This window comes from Bos indicus, chromosome 6 (assembly GCF_029378745.1).
Source record: "Bos indicus isolate NIAB-ARS_2022 breed Sahiwal x Tharparkar chromosome 6, NIAB-ARS_B.indTharparkar_mat_pri_1.0, whole genome shotgun sequence".
In the NCBI taxonomy this organism is placed as follows: domain Eukaryota; kingdom Metazoa; phylum Chordata; class Mammalia; order Artiodactyla; family Bovidae; genus Bos; species Bos indicus.
The window spans coordinates 25,806,053-25,824,675 of record NC_091765.1 but is presented as its reverse complement, the minus strand read 5'-3'; the positions used below and the strand labels follow the sequence as shown (position 1 = coordinate 25,824,675).

The following is an 18,623-nucleotide window of genomic DNA, read 5'->3' as shown; positions in this document are numbered from 1 at the left end:
CTGAGAAGGGTCACTCCCTTGCTGCCATTGAAAGAGTCCACTTCTCAGAGACTTCTAGCTGGGAACTGAATGCATTAAAGGGTAGCTGAATCAATATGATTCTTCTCGCTGTGCTTTTTCTCTGCTTCATTTCCTCATATTCAGCTTCTGTTAAAGGTAAGTTTGTGTTGCCTTCTGCTAAACTTTAATTTTAATCGTTCAGGGGGAAAAGTGTGTGTATGTGTAATGAAAGAATTCTTAACTAAGTGATCCTCAAACCCATGTAGCTTTAGAATGCTGGTGAAGGCATGACTGGGTTGGAATGAAAACTAAATTCGAATTCCTACATACATTAAGAAAACAGAGGTTCCTTTTAGTTTCAGTCCTTCAGACTAGCATGCTTCTTGCTTCATTCTCTCATTCATGGTTTATTTTTAAAGGGGAGAAAAAAGATGCCAACTATTGTTATCTGCTGCTGCTGGTCACTCAATGAATGCAGCTCCTTCATTTGAATTGTAAAAGTAGATTTTAAAAAACCAGTTCTTAAATTTCCTTCTAGTTGCCTAGCAATGTGACATCAAAAAGAATTAGACTCAATGAAAAAGGCATTTAACTTACCAAAGGATTATGAATGAAATGGTAAAGCCTGTATTTTATTCTATAATCATTCAAAAAAGATAAGATTATCATAGTTGGTGGATTATAGAAAATAAAACTCCATGACATAGATTTGAGAGATAACATTTATCTTTGGAAAAATAGTGTTGCTCATTATAGTTTCTATTTTAAGATAATATCTATTTAAAAACATACAAATTGCTAACTTTCAGAGCAAACAAACTTTTGAGTAACGATTTCAAAAAGCTGTATGAAATATATTAATATGTAATCTTGTTTTAAATCAGCTAATTTATGCATGCCTTGAATTTCTAAATATTGGGCCTGTAAAATGATCGCTTTTTAGAATCTCTTAAGAGGACTCTCCATCAAAGTCAGTTGCCCTATTATAAAACAGCATGGTAGTGTCCAATTTTAATAACTGTGTACGCTAAGCAACTGATATAAAGCAATTCACTTGTAAGCTTCTAAAATCCTCTTGAGATAACTGTGGCTTTTTTTAATAAGGTAAAGTTTGTCTCAAAATTTTTTGCATGGAAAATTTCCACATGAGGAAAAGAGACAATTTTTGCTATTGGAACAATAAATTTGGGGGGGGACTAAATTATTTCACCTAAGCAAATTACACTTCAGATTCTTTAAAGATTATACATATATTTATATGCATATATATATATATATATATATATAACTATTTTCTAAAATGTTTGGTAAAGATACGGCCCTTACTTGGATGAAAGAAAATTTTAATGAGAAAAAATAAAGGTTTGTAAATTATATCTGACAGAGAATTGTGAAACAGCTTGTATTTTATCTGTCAAATACTGCTAAATATTCATAATATGACCAATTTATGCACCATGAGATCAAACCTAATACCATGATTATTTTGAGAAAAATGATTGAGCTATTGTGGGCTTCTCTCTTTTCCCTTACCTACATAGAATATTGGATAACTTGATGTTTTCAAATACATGCATTTGTAAAGATTTAAATACACACATATACACATACAGAAATGACATACAGGAAAATATGACTGAGAACATAATAGATAGCTACAGTTTGTTGTAAGTTCAGTGACAAATCCAGAATTTTAGAAACTGAAGCTTATACAATTTAGGCTCCATTTTTGAGAAAAAAGTAATCTACATTTTCACAAAAAATATTTTACTTTTGCAAATATTACTGAAAAAAAGATTGACATGTATGCATAACACTAGGGTCCCCTTCTAAGATCTTGGAAAAGGCCTGGGCAAGTGGGGGCTGCAAAGCTTAAGTGTTATTAGTGTTGTGATACAAGCTGTTTGTGCCAAATATCGTGAATAAAAAATATAGGACTTGGCAACTTTCTCTTACCCAGATGGGTAACTTCTTATATTATGGTGCTTTCTTCACTCAGTTGGGTCCGATTCTTTGCAACCCCATAGACTGTAGCCCACCAAGCACCTCTGTCCATGGGATTTCCCAGGCAAGGATACTGGAGTGGGGTGCCATTACCTTTCCCAGGGGATCTTCCCAACCTAGGAATTGAACTCTAGTCTCTTGTGTCTCCTGCACTGGCAGGTGGATTTTTTACCACTAGTGCCACTTGGGAAGCTGTGTATTACAGTATCATGGTTTAATAATCATAGATTCATTGTCCTTTAAAATGATTGATATTTAATAAGCGAACTAGTTGTGAAGAGTTTACTTTAAAATCAGGCCATTATAAATTTGGGATGTTATGCATCACTTCAAAACTCATCTCAAAGTTAATTATCGATGCAATTATTTAGCAAATCTCCAGATCTGGGTGGATGTTGAGAGCAGATTGGACTGTAAAGAGAATGAAGAAGGAGTTAGTAGAGAGAAGAGATACGCTGACTCAGTGTTTGGAAGACTCTTGTTTCCTCTTTTTCTAAATAATATTTTGTAATTGTGGGTCTATTCTCACTACCTTCTTTGGGTTTTCTTCATAATGCTTTTCCTTTCGATAATCCACCCATATGTACACTTTCTACTTAATCTTGTTACCTCTAAACCTGAACTGTTCCTTCACACGAGTCTTTATTTCCTGGCCTGACTATACTTTTCAGTCCATTCACAACAACCATCTTCCATTTTTTCCCTCCCTTATCCTTCATCCTACTCTTTTCTTTCCAGCCTTCTGGGTTTCTGTTGGATTCCTGCTGCTGCTGCTGCTAGGTCGCTTCAGTCATGTCCGACTCTGTGCGACCCCATAGATGGCAGCCCACCAGGCTCCCCCGTCCCTGGGATTCTCCAGGCAAGAACACTGGAGTGGGTTGCCATTTCCTTCTCCAATGCATGAAAGTGAAGAGTGAAAGGGAAGTCGCTCAGTCGTGTCCGACTCTTAGTGACCCCATGGACTGCAGCCCACCATGCTCCTCTGTCCATGGGATTTTCCAGGCAAGAGTACTGGAGTGGGGTGCCATGGCCTTCTCCAAAGTCCCCTTATCTTTCATCCTTATCATTAATGCAGGTCTCTTCAAGCCTCACCTTTACTAGCTTATTTCTATTTTGTCTTTTTGCTTAAGTCAATTAGCTGTTATATTGATCTGAGTTTAATAAAAGAATACTTGAAGATATTTTTTAAAAAGTTTAAAATTAAAAGCTTTTTTCTTTTTGTGGTAGTAAAAATATATCTCTCAAAGGAACACATTGAAAAGGTACAGACTCCTTTGGGGGCTAAAAATTGATTTGCTCATTTAATCTACCATCAAGTCCTGTTGCCCTTCTGCATACTCTACAGAGCAACACCCGAAGACAGAAATTTAGTCAAGATATATAAATGGAACATGCCCCCACTTGCCAGTATTGCTGGATCTCTTAGTAACATAAACAGAGAAATACTTATCAAAGAGGAAAGGACAGCCGGGACAACACTTCAGCACCATCCACTTATTTAAAGGATGTATCTTTAAATCCTTTTTAGGATGTATCTCCTATTGAAAGAGGTAGGAAAAGTTGTAGAACAAAGCCATTCTTTCCTCTACTTTATCACTTCCAAGTCATCGTCAGGAACTGAAATATATTGTCCCTTTTCACATTCTTTGGACCAGTCAAGTAAAAACAAACAAACAAACAAAAAACTCAACATGACAGTTTGGAAGGCTTTGGCATTAAAGAGAAACTTTTCATAGTTATTTTAATCAGAAGCCACTTCAGGTTGTCCGCAAAACTTGAATTTTAGTATATTCCTACATCAAATTCCGCATTGTATCTGCTACATTGAGTTAAACGTGGAGTCAGCTTTTCTTAACTGCCCTATAGTGCTTACCTATCAGAATTGCTGTAAGGGTAGATAAGGCAACAAGTATTTCCTTTTTGCCCTTTGTGGAGTTTGATAGGTGTCATAAAAAAGAAGGCCTCTTTGACCAAAATATCTTCCTGGTCAGAAAGCCGGTGTTTGAATCTGCTGCAGTATCCCCAGTTTGGGGAGGCTGGAGAGACTCACAGACTTTGTTTCCTTCAAGGTTTTTCCTGCCTTTGTCTGCCTTCCTTATCTCATACCTGAGGTTCTGCCTGACTTGGTGTTTGGACACAGCCTGTTTTCATGTACGCATTTAGGTACCCACTCTGTTACTTCCTTCTGGCTTTTCTGTTAAAATCCTCATCCCCTTTCATTGAAGTTTTGTCAGATCATGTAACTTCACCACCCAAAACTTTGCAATAGTTTTTCATCTCAGTCGAATTCTAAGTCTATGCAAATACCTTCCCCCCTCACCCACCATCTCCCAGCCACTCATGGGTGCCTATTTGACCTCATCTTTTTCAGCTTTGTCTTTTACCCAATCCCAGAGTCTTTGGCCTCTCTGTTGTTCCTCCATTACTCCTCTGGGAACTCTCCTCAGGGTCTTTGAACTTGTTCTCCCTTCTGTGGGGGGATGGAGTGGAGTGTGGGGGTGAGAAATGGGAGGAAGAAGGGGTGGGCAGTGCCCTCTCCACAGATATCCAAGTGACTAGCCTAATGTCCTCGCCCAGAATATTACCTTCTCAATAAAGATTTTCCCCTCAGCATCCCCATTTCCTTTCTTATTTCATTTTTCTTCATTAGCATTTCTAATATTCTTTATAATTTACTTATGTACTTTTCCAATGAGTCAACCCTTCGCATGAGGTGGCCAAAATACTGGAGTTTCAGCTTTAGCATCAGTCCTTCCAATGAATATTCAGGACTGATCTCCTTTAGAATGGACTGGTTGGATCTCCTTGCAGTCCAAGGAACTCTCAAGAGTCTTCTCCAACACCACAGTTCAAAAGCATCAATTCTTCGGCATTCAGCTTTCTTCACAGTCCAACTCTCACATCCGCATGTGACCACTGGAAAACTATAGCCTTGACTAGACGGACCTTTGTTGGCAAAGTAATGTCTCTGCTTTTTAATATGCTATCTAGGTTGGTGGGGGTTTGGGGGCAGGAGGAAAAGGGGACGACAGAGGATGAGATGGCTGGATGGCATCACCAACTCGATGGACATGGGTTTGGGTGAACTCCGGGAATTGGTGATGGACAGGGAGGCCTGGCGTGCTGCAATTCATGGGATCGCAAAGAGTCGGACACGACTGAGCAACTGAACTGAACTGAACTATGTACTTGCTTTTTTATTGCCCTTCCCCCCTCATTTAAATGTAAATGCTGCAAAGATAGACCTGTTGTCTGCTTGTTAACTGGTATAGCCCCAGAACCTAGAAAAGTGCTGACTACCCAGTAGGTGCTCAGTACATCCTTGTTGAATGAATGAATGAATTCCTAGCTCACTCCCCAGGAATGGAATAGGTCAACCTAAAGGTTTATATGTATAGTGTAGGTAAGAACATGGTCTCTGGATCCAGACAGGGTGTTAGAGGCTTCACCACTAATTTCCTGAGTGATCTTGGGTAAATTGTATAATCTCTGTATCTCTTTGATTTCCTCATCTATAAAATCAGGCTAATAACAGTACCTACCCCATTAGATTTTTATGAGGATTAAATAAGTTAATATGTAGGAAAGACTTAGAACAGATAGTAAGGAGATTTTCTTAGTTTTTGACTTTTCAAGTAATTTTACCTCCTTTCTCAGCTGCCTCACTTCTCTCCTACTCATCTCAGCCTCGTTTTCTGTCCCTCTCCCATATGCATATTTTCTGTGGGGGGAAAAGAGACATGGTTGCTTGTTACAGTTAACTAGTCAATTCTGCCCGGTTAGCCCTGACGAAAAATGCCTACTGAAATCTTTTTTTACTCTTTCCTGAGAGCTATGAATAGAAGATTTATCAAAAGACTTTGTATGACCTCAGTTCATCTTTGGGAAAGACTGGATGCTACTCTTTTATGTTTTCTTTGGGTTAAGATATACTGTTTGGAAAGTGTATGAACTCCTCCATATATCTTTTTTTTTGGTTATGATGCTGACTTGTATTCTATTTGACATTAAACGTTAAGTTGTCCCTTCCAAATTAAAGCCTGTGCTGGATTTTATGTAGGAAAACATCATTTTATTCAGCAACAACTAATTTAAATTTACACATGTGTTGCCTTGAAATGTACTTTAATACTGAAAGTTTGCTAATTTAATTAATAGGATAAATTACCTTGAAGGGATATTTTTTAAATGTTCAAAATATCCAATGTAAGGGACTACCATCTAACTGCTAAAATTTCTTTGGCTTTGACCTGTTGTATTTTAAATATGTTAATTGCAAATTATCAAGCAATCTCTGGCTGAACTTCTACTTGAAATCAAATTTTATTATTTGATTTAAAGAAAGCTGGGCAGGGAGAGGGGAAGAAATAATATACATATAAGTTAAAGCAATACGATGATATTTATTTAAAAATATTCTATAGTTCAACCAAGGCAATATTTAGATAATCAGATTATTATTTAAAGATACAAACTAAGTTTTCTGAAATGGAAGCTTATTTCTTTGTTAGTTGTTGTTTTTGTTGTTGTTCAACCAATAATTTCAGCAGATGAAGAAGTAGAACCATGTTTCACTTAGCAAAGATTTACTCCCCTTAACAAATATAAGCTCCCACTGGGTACCACTGTGCTGGAGAAGGAATGTGTTGATGATAAGATAGCATAGTCCCTGGCCTGCTGGGTGCCTTACAACTAAGACTTGACTTGTATCACTGTCTTTTTTACAGGTCACACAACTGGTCTCTCATTAAATAATGACCGACTATACAAACTCACATACTCCACTGAAGTTTTTCTCGATCGGGGCAAAGGAAACCTCCAAGACAGTGTGGGCTACCGAATTTCATCCAATGTGGATGTCGCTTTACTGTGGAGGAGTCCTGATGGTGATGATAACCAACTGATCCAAATTACGGTGGGTATTTTCTACCAGAGAGATGCAAAGATTAGATGTTAGCAAAGTTTTTGAGACGTGTACCATTCAGTAGCACTTGTTTGTGCTGTTGGTCATATGTTCATTGAATATTATCCATCACTAAAATAAGTAGATATACAGTTTTGAAGTTTTGCTAATCAAAAATTATCTGATCTTTCCAAATTATTGAAGCAGGCAAATGAAGGTGTCTACTGGTAACTGAAGTATTATGTTCAGTTCTATATGTCATATTTTGTTGTTGTCCAGTAGCTCAGTTGTGTCTGACTGTGATCCCATGGACTGCAGCATGCCAGGCTGTTAATATGTCATGTTAATAGGTACAATAAACTAGAATCCATTTGAAATGTTCTGCATGTAAGGAGTGTAGAATCAATGTCATATGAAAAGCAATTGAGACCACTCTAAGTGAAGGAGGAGACAAATTGTGACCTTCTAGCTTTCCTGTGTTCCTTGATCTGACAGGTGGAATCACCAATGAGGGAGTAACTTATTCTGCTTTCTTCCTGATGACAGAACCAGGTGCTTCCCTGAATGGCAGTGTTTAGTCAGTTATGATGCTTTAGATTTATGTGTTGACAAAGAAGGTCAAATTAGATGGCCTTTGGGGCCTCTTCCAAATTTAATATATGATTCCACATTTGCTTTCAAGGACCTAAAAGCAATAGATTTCTTTAGTAAAGTCAGTTCTCCTTCTACATGTCAGTGTGAAACAGGTACCAGGACCAAGATTTTCCTCATTGTAACTGGTAAGTAGTTGGTAATATACTTTATAATGAGGTATCATTGCAATACATTTATCAAGTGATCTTTGCTTCTTTGGTTGTCTCTAATAGCTGTGTGTGTTTTCCAAGTTGGATCAAAACTTTATCATCCACCTCCCCATTTCTCAGTAGAACAGTATTCTGCAGAAAACATTCTGTAGCTCTGTGTTCAGTAATCAGATTGTTAATGCTTAATTTTGTATGTATAGATGAGGTACAATGGGGCAGGATACCTTTCAAACAAAAGTTACAGAAAGTGAAGAGAGTAGGCAGATAGCAACAGTTCAAAACAAATGAAGAGAGTGAAAACAACATTAAAGAGCCATATTCCAGCCACAGTTACTATAAACCTGAAGTCGCAGGTTCCTTTAATGTCAGTATTTTTACCTAATTCAAAAATCTAAGTTTTGAATACCTTCTCCTTTCTTTTAAAGATGATGGCTAGGTACTGTGAATCATGTGTTGAATAACAGAAGAAATTATGGCCAACCCTGTTTATTGCTTTACCATTTTATTTTCTAGGAAACTCTGATGGAAACAGGTATAGGAAGTTTTTCTAATAGGTTTCTTTCCGTGATTCCAGATGAAAGATGTAAACCTTGAAAATGTGAATCAACAGAGAGGAGAGAAGAGCATTTTCAAAGGAAAAAAGTCATCTCAAATCATAAGAAAGGAAAACTTGGAAGCAATGCAAAGACCTGTGCTCCTTCATCTAATTCATGGAAAGGTAAACGAGATTTTTGGAGTTCCACATGTTTTTTTCCCCCCAACTTCATATTTTTCTTCCTTAGGTAGATATTAATATTATTTTAGGTGATCATGGTGTCACTACTTTTGTGAAAATGGAGTTTTTTAAAAATAACTAATAAATGGAAGTCACAAATTAAATGTTTCAGAAGTAAGTCAAGGCATTGGATTCACTTATATTACCTAGCCATTTATATTCCCTATTTTTATGAGAAATCTTTATAGTAGAATCAAGTATTTGTTTATTGATGAGAGACAGTATTAAAAGGTACATTCATTATTAAATTAGAAAGGATTAAAAAGCTACTGTAACACAATAGGTCATCATAGATGAATGGATAAATTCAGGAAAGTAGGCAAATTATAAGAATGAAATGATCTAAATTAGATAAGTGATATGCATTTGTCATAAGAGTATCAATAACTGGCTCAAGTACAAAATTGAAGCTTTTGAAGGGACATGGCATTTCTAAGATAGAGTTGATTAAAAAAACACATTTAGAGATTATTTTAAAGTTATGACTTTGAAGAGCATTTTATATACTAAAGTAATGAATGAGCACTATATGTTGGAAATTTGCTCTGAAAATTCTGTAAATGTGATTACTACAATTTGAGTCTCATCTCTTAAAATTATCTTAGTATTTTTGGAATTGAAACACAATTGTGATCTGTGAATTTTCAGGCATTAAATATGGGTTTATGAAGAGTATAGATATTATATTGACATGTTAAAACATACTATATTAGTAAAGATGAAAGCTTACTTTCAGGAATTAATGTAGAAAAACAGAAAGGGACCATTAAAACTTAAAATCTCTAAAATTTCTCTAGATCAAAAATTTCCAGATTCAAACTAAAAATGAAAACAAGTACTTTAAAATACAAATTTAAGACATGTAATATGTTGCTATTCCTGATGCTCATTTTTAGTAAAGTACTAAAAAGGGATTCTCAAGAAGGATTATTGTATCATCACTCTCTTACAACCAAATATGAATCACCATTTCAGGAATGCTTTTCTCTCCCTTCTCTACTTGTGAAATATTAATACTTATTATGCTTCAAGCTTTGCTTACAGGCCTTTTCTTTTGTAACATTCACACCCTTTTAACCAGCTGGAAATAACTATCCCTCTTTAGAAACTTCTTAGCACATTATAGCTCACTCATAGCCCTTATCACTCTCCTTTTGACCATTTGTGTTCATTGCTAGATGATAGGTTTTGGTGAAGAAACTTGTTTTTCCTCTTTATATTCCAGCCCTTCTACTCTCTTCCTGCGCAAAGCAGTCAGAACCAAGTCTTACACTGACTGATTTGGTGTTCTGGAAGCCTTTCCCAACCCCTATGCTCCCCTGAGCCTACCCAGGTATTGCTAGTGGTAAAGAACCTGCCTGTCAATGCAGGAGACATAAGAGATGTGGGTTCGATCCCTGTCGGGAAGATCCCCTGGAGGAGGGCATGGCAACCCACTCCAGTATTCTTGCCTGGGTAATTTCATGGACAGAGGAGCCTGACAGGCTACAGTCCATGGGGTCACAAAAGAGTTAGATACAATTTAGCTAAAACATACTTAACCCTTAATACCTGTACTGACCGAAGGTATTACATGAATTTTCTCTTTTATCTCCATAACAGCCCTGGGAAGCAGGTGCTGCTTTTTCATCCTCTTGTAATAGATGAGGAAATCAAAGTTAAGAGAAGGAAAGAAACTTGCCTGCTGCTGCTGCTGCTGCTAAGTCGCTTCAGTCGTATCCGACTCTGTGTGACCCCATAAGACGGCAGCCCACCAGGCTCCCCTGTCCCCGGGATTCTCCAGATAAGAATACTGGAGTGGGTTGCCATTTCCTTCTCCAATGCATGAAAGTGAAAAGTGGAAGTGAAGTCGCTCAGTCATATCCAACTCTTAGAGACCCCATGGACTGCAGCCTGTCAGGCTCCTCCATCCATGGGATTTTCCAAGCAAGAGTATTGGAGTGGGGTGCCATTGCCTAGGGTCAAACAATTAGCAAGTGGTGGAGCTGGGATTTAAAAGAGAGGGTCTGTGTGGAAACGTCTGTGTTTTTACTGTCTTTTCTAGCTGGAAAGTATTTGGGGGAAAAAACCACGTCTCTGGTTGCTTTGTAGTCTTCTTGTCACTCTTCACTGTATGTATTAACTCAGTTGATTTTCATATGGCCCAACTTTGTAAACAACAGGAAATACTGGTATTTTTTTCTTTGGCATTCCATTGTGGCAACATGCTTGAGCCATAACTTATTAATTGCATTTATAATCTAAGTGTGAAATGTTAGTCACTCAGTTGTGTCCAATTCTTTGTGACCCCATGGATTGTAGCCCACCGGGCTCCTCTGTCAATAGAATTCTCCAGGCAAGAATCCTGGAGTTGGTAGCCATTCCCTTCTCAAGGGGTTCTTCTCAATCCAGGGATCAAACCCAAGTCTCCCACTTTGCAGGTGATTCTTTACCATCTGAGCCACCAGGGACGCCCAAACCAGTCAGGGCTAAAGGAAATCAGCCTTTCCTTTCGTTGAAAGGAAATCCTTCTTTGATTGAAAGGATGCTGAAGCTGAAGCTCCAACACTTTGGCTAAACCACAACCAATCATTTTATAGCCCTGCGGGTGGCAGTTGAGTACAAAGTCTTTGGTTGGACTCAGTGCCTCCCTGTACAAAGGCTGGGATGGAGCTGCCACATCATTATTTCAGTGACCCCAACGTGTCATTTCTGCAGGAGCTGTTTCCTGTGATACAAGTTAAAGTACATTGTGGTATCTTTCATTTATATGATAAAGTACTTGTTGGAAAAAACATGACCCTGGAGATAAAGAAGCCACGTGGAATTTTTAGCCACTTCACTGTCAGAAATATCATTATTTTAACTATCACATCATCTTACTATGGGAGAAATTATGAAAGGAAAGTCTCTACTGCTGATTGGCAGTTTTCTCAGAGAGTATTTTCTATCCCAGACTCAATTTAAGTTTTACTCCCTGAAATTTCTTTGATCTCAAGGTTTCTCACCAGCATGTATTTTTGTCTTCTCAGAGTCCAAATTCACATTATAAAAGATATCCCATGAAAACACACAGATGCATGTTTATTGCACATATGTTTTTTTCCATCTTCCCTTACTTAAATGTTTGGGTATGACTCTAATTTATTTACAAATTAAGTTGGAAACATGACAGTTTTCTACTTAAGACTGACGTGCAAAAGATGGCTCGTTACCACATGGATTCTTTTTTGGCCTGAAATGCTAATCCAATTAACTGGAATATTACCAGATTTCTATTTCTGGTTTTTACTCAGTATTGATTGAATTATGTGGCTGCTGAGTCTGCCCTTCATTTTTGTTGTCCTTAGGCATTGATTTGCTCTCTGAATCTGGCAGCGTGGCTCCTGTATCCACACCCAACCTCCAAAAGAAAAGTGACACCTTGAAAGCCTCCTAATTCTTTGTGTACTTCTTCACTTGTCTGTTTTACAAGGTACCATTTCCTAGCTATGCTCTTTCTTAGGTACATATGAAAGAGACATACATGGCTTCAGCTAAGAAAGTAGACCAAAGAAAGTGACTAATCTCTGTTTGCTGTGATCCTTTTTGTTCAGTTTTGCTCTTTGGCCGGTTAATTAAGTTTTGCTTTCTCTTTTTCGTAATGAATGTGTAAATTGAAGGAATGTATAGAAGCATTTTTTTCTTTAAAAAATATGAATAATCCCTACTGATTTCTAGGGGAAATTGGCCCTCAAAGTTTGGCCAAAAGAAGCACTGCATCTCCTTCGTCACAACCCACCCTTATCCCTCTATGTTTAGTTTCCTTGGGTTGACGGCTTACTTTGTGATGACTATGCTGCTCTTTGGAAGCTTCAGGGACTGTGAATTTAGATAAGAGTCCTGTGCTCTTGGATATTCAGAGCTCATTTCAGAACTGAATGAAGTAATCAGATTTATGGCCTGAATATAGTAAAACTTACTCAGTTCCTGTTGTGAAATAATGAATTTAAGATTGTGTCAGCCACATGGATTAAACTTCAAAGTTCTGACTTTATTATTTTCTTAATTACCAAAAGTCCACTTTATTCTAACAGTTTTGACATTTATGGACACAAGTGCTCTCTTCCCTCTGGGTCTCAGTGGTCTGCAACTAAAGGGAGGGAATGTAGGCCCCAAAGGTTAGCAGGCACATGAAAGGAAAAAGAGACTTGTTGTCTTTTCTAGTGCTATGGAGACAATAAAAACTAATAGGAGGAATGAAAAAGAATTTTCTGTCTCACACTTTGTGTTGTTCAGCCTGCCAGGAAAAAAAGTCTGTCACACCGTTTTCTTAGGGATATAGCAGTCAAGATCAGAAGAAGGAGTAGGAGGGGAGCATTTAATCTTATATGTGAAGATTAAATCTGTCAACTGGGTTCCTGAAATTTTAGGGAAAACTTTATAAGCAATTCAGGCATATTTTATAGCTTGGAAGCAAACTGAGGGTACCGATCAAGTACAAGTATGGTAGTACTTTTCCTACTTAACGGATCCTCTCACTTTCTGAGGTATTTAAGGCTCAGGCCTAAAATGTCCCAGACCGTAGGCATGTGCATATTGCTACCGAGCCCTTCTGACTGTGTATGGGCTCAAGAAATCCAGTTAGGATCCTTTAATAGTCCTGATATTTGGAGATTAAGTACTCCCAAATATTTGCAAGGAAAGTTACACTCTAATTCCTCAAAGGTAAGAAGACCTAGTTTACAAAATAGAGCATCAGAAACTCAACCTTGGTTCTGAGAAATTGTCAGTGATTTGTTTGAGAATATGATACCGTGGATTTCCAGACGTTGAGGTCACTATTCCAGTTCCCTTTTAACCTGGACAAACACAATCCCAACATTTATAGGTTCATCCAGTGTAATGACTAAAATTGATTGCCGGATAAAGTACCCAGTAAATCTGTCCCTAGGCAAAATATATGTAGAAAATAAAAATAGAAAATTTGAGTTTGAATTATTAGGCAAAATATTTTCATCTAAGGTATGAGGGAGTTTTCATGTACACTAAATTGTTCAGATTGGTATTAATTAAATTTATTGCATAATGACTGAGCTTTCAGTTTTACTTGAGAAGTCATGGTTGGTTTTTTTTTTTTTTTTTTTTCATGGTTGGTTTTAAAGAGAGATAGGAAGGCATTCAGGATATTTCTGGTAGACATGCATCTATAATTACCATAAACTTTGGGAATTTTTATAGGGAAGCTATATCCATCCTCTCCATTTCTAAATCATGTGATGTGTTTGAAGTCAATACAGGGTAAAAAATGACAGCCTGCTTTCCAGAAAATTCTTTGTATTTTTATCCTTGTTTCTTAAACATGAGCTAAATGGTCAAAATGGTATGAGACATAGTTATTGTCTCTGTGCCTGTAAATGTCAAGGATGAAACAAAGCTAAGATAAGCCGTTTATTATTGTAGCCAAATCACAGTCCCCTTCCTCATTCTAGCCTTTTTCCTGCTTTCTGAAGAGAAACTCAAAGCAGTACCTGTGGCAGGCTATGCAGTGTTAGCACCCTAAACCTCAAATCTTCCAACCTTCTATGTCTCCTCATAGCCAAGGCCAACAGGAATGCTCTGCAGGGCCAATGAACATCAGTCTTGTGGAATTTTGTCCATGGGCATTTTGGCCACGTGTGGGCCCTTATCATAGCCCTTAGAGGCCATGCTGTCTCAGGATTCTCAAGCATGGTGATTGCCATTCTCTACAAGAATCTATTTTTGTGCTGCTGCTGCTGCTAAGTCGCTTCAGTCGTGTCCGACTCTGTGCGACCCCATAGACGTCAGCCCACCAGGCTCTCCCATCCCTGGGATTCTCCAGGCAAGAACACTGGAGTGGGTTGCCATTTCCCTCTCCAATGCATGAAAGCGAAAATTGAAAGGGAAGTCTCTCAGTCATGTCCGACTCTTAGCGACCCTATGGACTGCAGCCTACCAGGCTCCTCCGTCCATGGGATTTTCCAGGCAAGAGTACTGGAGTGGGGTGCCATTGCCTTCTCCCCTATTTCTGAGATGTTACTTTGAAACTTGATTAGTTTTTTTAATTCTGTTTATATATTTTTGACTGTGATGAAGACTTGATTTTTGTCTTCGCTGCTCTAAGCGGGAATTCTCTAGTTGCAGGGGCTGCTGTTCTGTGAGGTGCAGGTTCCTCATTGTGGTGGCTTCTCTTGTTGCGGAGCATGGGCTTTAAGTGCATGGGTTTCAATAGTTGTCGCATGTGAGCTCAGCAGTTGTGGCACTCCAGCTTAGTTATTCTGAGGTATGTGGGATCTTCTTGGACCAGGAATCAAACCCATGTCCCCTGCGTTGGCAGGCAGGTTCTTAACCACTGGACCACCAGGGAAGTCCAAACATTGGTTAATTTTTGTTCCAAGCAGAATTATAGCTAGGGAATATGTTGACATGCTTGAAGAGAATGTTCCTGATTTCTCTTTCTTGGGCAATCCTTGTTTTCACAGAAACCCCATCCTGTATCAGTGCTTTTTTTCCTTTTCTATGTTATTCCCATCATAGCCAAAGCCTTCATTATCAACCTCCTGAAATGTCATATTTTGGTGGTCTAGCCTTTTGAAATGTAAATGGCTTCTTTTCACAAAAAAAGAAGTCCCAGCTTTAAACTAACAGATCTCTTTCTCCCAGAATTGATAGGAGTGAGAATCTAACCTTTCCTGCTATTTATTTAACCAAGTCTCGTAAATGATCCATTTCTGCTCTATTTATGTTTGTTCTTTTTTCACCTAGATCAAAGAGTTCTACTCATATCAAAATGAACCAGCAGCCATAGAAAATCTCAAGAGAGGCCTGGCTAGCCTATTTCAGATGCAGTTAAGCTCTGGAACTACCAATGAGGTACTTAGTAATATTATTAAGCATCTAGAATCTTATTTGTTAATGTAGTTACTAAAATTGTTTATATGGCTTTCTATTTGGAGAAATTTAGTAAAAAAAAAAAAATTACTCCTATGGTAATGATTAGAAAAGGTGAGTTGGGTAGTTGTCTCATTTACATATGAAACAAATCATCCTTTACCCCAATTTGTATTTGAAGACAGGGGAAAGGAAGTTAGAAACAGTTATACTAAGGAGACCAATAGAGTGACTGAATGATCAGTTCAGTTCAGTTCAGTTGCTCAGTCATTTCTGACTCTTTCTGACCCCATGGACTGCAGCACACCAGGCTTCCCTGTCCAAACCAACTCCTGGAGCTTACTCAAACTCATGTCCATTAAGTTGGTGATGCCATCCAACCATCTCATCCTCTGCCATCCCCTTCTCCCCCTGCCTTCAATCTTTCCCAGCATCAGGGTCTTTTCAGATGGTCAGTTCTTCGCATCAGGTGGCCAAAGTATTGCAGTTTCAGCATCAGCATCAGTCCTTCCAATGAATATTCAGGACTGATTTCCTTTAGGATTGACTGGTTGGATCTCCTTGCTGTCCAAGGGACTCTCAAGAGTCTTCTCCAACACCACAGTTCAAAAGCATCAATTCTTCTACACTCAGCTTTCTTTATAGTCCAACTCTCGCTTCCATACATGACTACTGGAAAAGCCTTAGCTTTGAGTAGACAGACCTTTGTTGGCAAAGTAATGTCTCTGCTTTTTAATATGCTGTCTAGATTGGTCATAACTTTTCTTCCAAGGAGCAAGTGTCTTTTAATTTCATGGCTGAATGATAGAGACCCAAAAAACTTTGGAGAACATTCCAGTGACCTCACTGTGCATCCCTATTCCATAAGGAAGTTATAATACCTGGATTATAACTTCCTGGATTCACTGCAGAGATTCTGGTTCAGTAGATTAGCATCTGTATTTTAATAGTTTTCTCAGCTAATGTAGGTGCAGTCAGTTTGAGAAACTACTAGTCTGTATGAACCCTTCCATTTAATAGATGAAAACAAAGGTGAAACGACAGAAGTTTAGTGGCTCCCCAAGTATTATATCTAAAGCAGAGCTGAGTCCAAGTTTTCTTGTCTGAATTCAGCCAGTTCATGAGCTGGTAAGAAAATCTGATGGCAAGTCTGGGCCAAGAGAATGCTGGTTAGCTTGCTGAAAAGACTGAGGGTAGAAAGACTGGCTTGTAGAGGCCAAAGGGACGCCTCAGAGAAGCTATACAGAGTCAGTATTGAGATGTATTTGCCTACATTCAAATTATTGATGTGCCTTATGGTGAGCTGAATTAATGCCACAGGTTTTAAAGGACTTAGCTCATCAAAGCATGGGTGTGTTTGCATGTATACATACACACACACACACACACAGCCTACACATAGTATTAAAAGTCAACTCCCCTCACCCCATAATTACCCATTTGAGTGATTTTGACTATGACTAGGTCATTTTTGGGGGTTCCAAAATCACTGCAGATGGTTACTGCAGCCATGAAATTAAAAGACGCTTGCTCCTTAGAAGAAAAGTTATGACCAATCTAGACAGCATATTAAAAAGCAGAAACATCACTTTTCCCACAAGGTCTGTCTAGTCAAAGCTATGATTTTTCCAGTAGTCACGTATGGATGTGAGAGTTGGGCTACAAAGAAAGCTGAGCGTCGAAGAATTGATGCTTTTGAAGTGTGGTGTTGGAGAAGACTGTTGAGAGTCCCTTAGACAGCAAGGAGATCCAACAAGTCCATCCTAGAGGAAATCAGTCCTGAATATTCATTGGAAGGACTGATGCTGATGCTGATACTGCAATACTTTGGCCTGATGCAAAGAAATGACTCATTTGAAAAGACTCTGATACTGGGAAAGATTGAAGGCGGGAGGAGAAGGGGATGACAGAGGATGAGATGGTTGGATGGCATCACCAACTCAATGGACATAGTTTAAGTAAGCTCCAGGAACTGGTGATGGACAGGGAAGCCTGGTGTGCTGCAGTCCATGGGGTTGCAAAGAGTCGAACGTGACTGAGCAACTGAACTGAACTGAACTGAGGCCATCTGTCCAATTCCTATTAGACATTAGAGAGAAGTAGGAAATCATTTATTATTCCTGGGGCAATAAGAATGTGCTCATAAGACTCAAAGAGGATGGAAAGGAATCCACATGCTGCAGGAAACACTGAATTCTTCTGTCTTCCTATCTTGTCAGAGAAAGGAATCCTGCATGATGTATTAGAACCCCAATTTTTAAGCTACTTCCCACTGGAATTCAAATGGTTCATATGAGAATCCCATCTGAAACATTGTATTTTGGCTTTTCTTTTTAGGTAGACATCTCTGGAGATTGTAAAGTGACCTACCAGGCTCATCAAGACAAAGTGACCAAAATTAAGGCTTTGGATTCATGCAAAATAGAGAGGGCTGGATTTACGACCCCACATCAGGTATGCTGCCTATCACTTTCTTTGAGGCAACCAAGTTCTTTTTGTAGAGACGATTCAGAAATAATAGGTGAATAAAGCAGCAATATAATTTGGGAACACTTGTAATTTTTAGTTTAGGGTATAGTATTATATAATATCAAATGAATGGATTTATTTTAATATATTGTAGGTTTGTGTGTTGAAGGAATATGAAGGGGGTGTTCTTGTAAAGATGAAAAGATAATTTGCTATTTGGCTTGATTCAAAGATAAAAGGCTGATTGCTTGTTACAACCACATTTATTTATTTAGGTCTTGGGTGTCACTTCGAAAGCCACATCTGTCACTACCTATAAGATAGAAGACAGCTTTGTTGTAGCTGTGCTCTCAGAAGAGATACGTGCTTTAAGGCTCAATTTTCTACAATCAATAGCAGGCAAAATAGTATCGAGGTAAGATAATGCTTAAATTTTCTTTACTGTTATTTAATGTATTATTAAAATTTAAAAATATATATGCATATATATACATGCACATGAATTAATATATTTATTGCTTCCTCATTTTGACTGTGAGCTCCTTTAGAACAATTATTATGTCTTGTTCATCTTTATTTTTCATATTGTCTATAATAATATGTGGCATGAAGTAAATACTTAATGTTTTAAAATAGGACTTCATTAAAAATAAATTGTTTATTGAATAAAATTTAAATTTTTAAAAGGCAAACACTTTGATTCATTCTTATTTATTTTCTGATTTCTCTATCAAATGCTTTTAATGTTTAGATTAAAAAAGTGGCATTGTGTATTCTCTCCTCAAGATTATTTTTTTGT

The 18,623-nt window shown here is 37.9% G+C and overlaps 1 protein-coding gene across 1 annotated transcript in view; it reads left to right on the top strand.

Moving 5' to 3' along the window:
- MTTP (microsomal triglyceride transfer protein) overlaps positions 1 to 18,623 on the top strand; it is a 56,747-nt gene continuing 38,124 nt past the window's right edge. The window contains exons 1-6 of the mRNA XM_019962404.2: positions 1 to 156; positions 6,732 to 6,919; positions 8,285 to 8,428; positions 15,230 to 15,337; positions 17,693 to 17,809; positions 18,100 to 18,239. Of these exons, the coding sequence (XP_019817963.2) occupies positions 96 to 156; positions 6,732 to 6,919; positions 8,285 to 8,428; positions 15,230 to 15,337; positions 17,693 to 17,809; positions 18,100 to 18,239 (758 nt within the window). The 5' untranslated portion in view covers positions 1 to 95. The remainder of the gene's footprint in view (positions 157 to 6,731; positions 6,920 to 8,284; positions 8,429 to 15,229; positions 15,338 to 17,692; positions 17,810 to 18,099; positions 18,240 to 18,623) is intronic.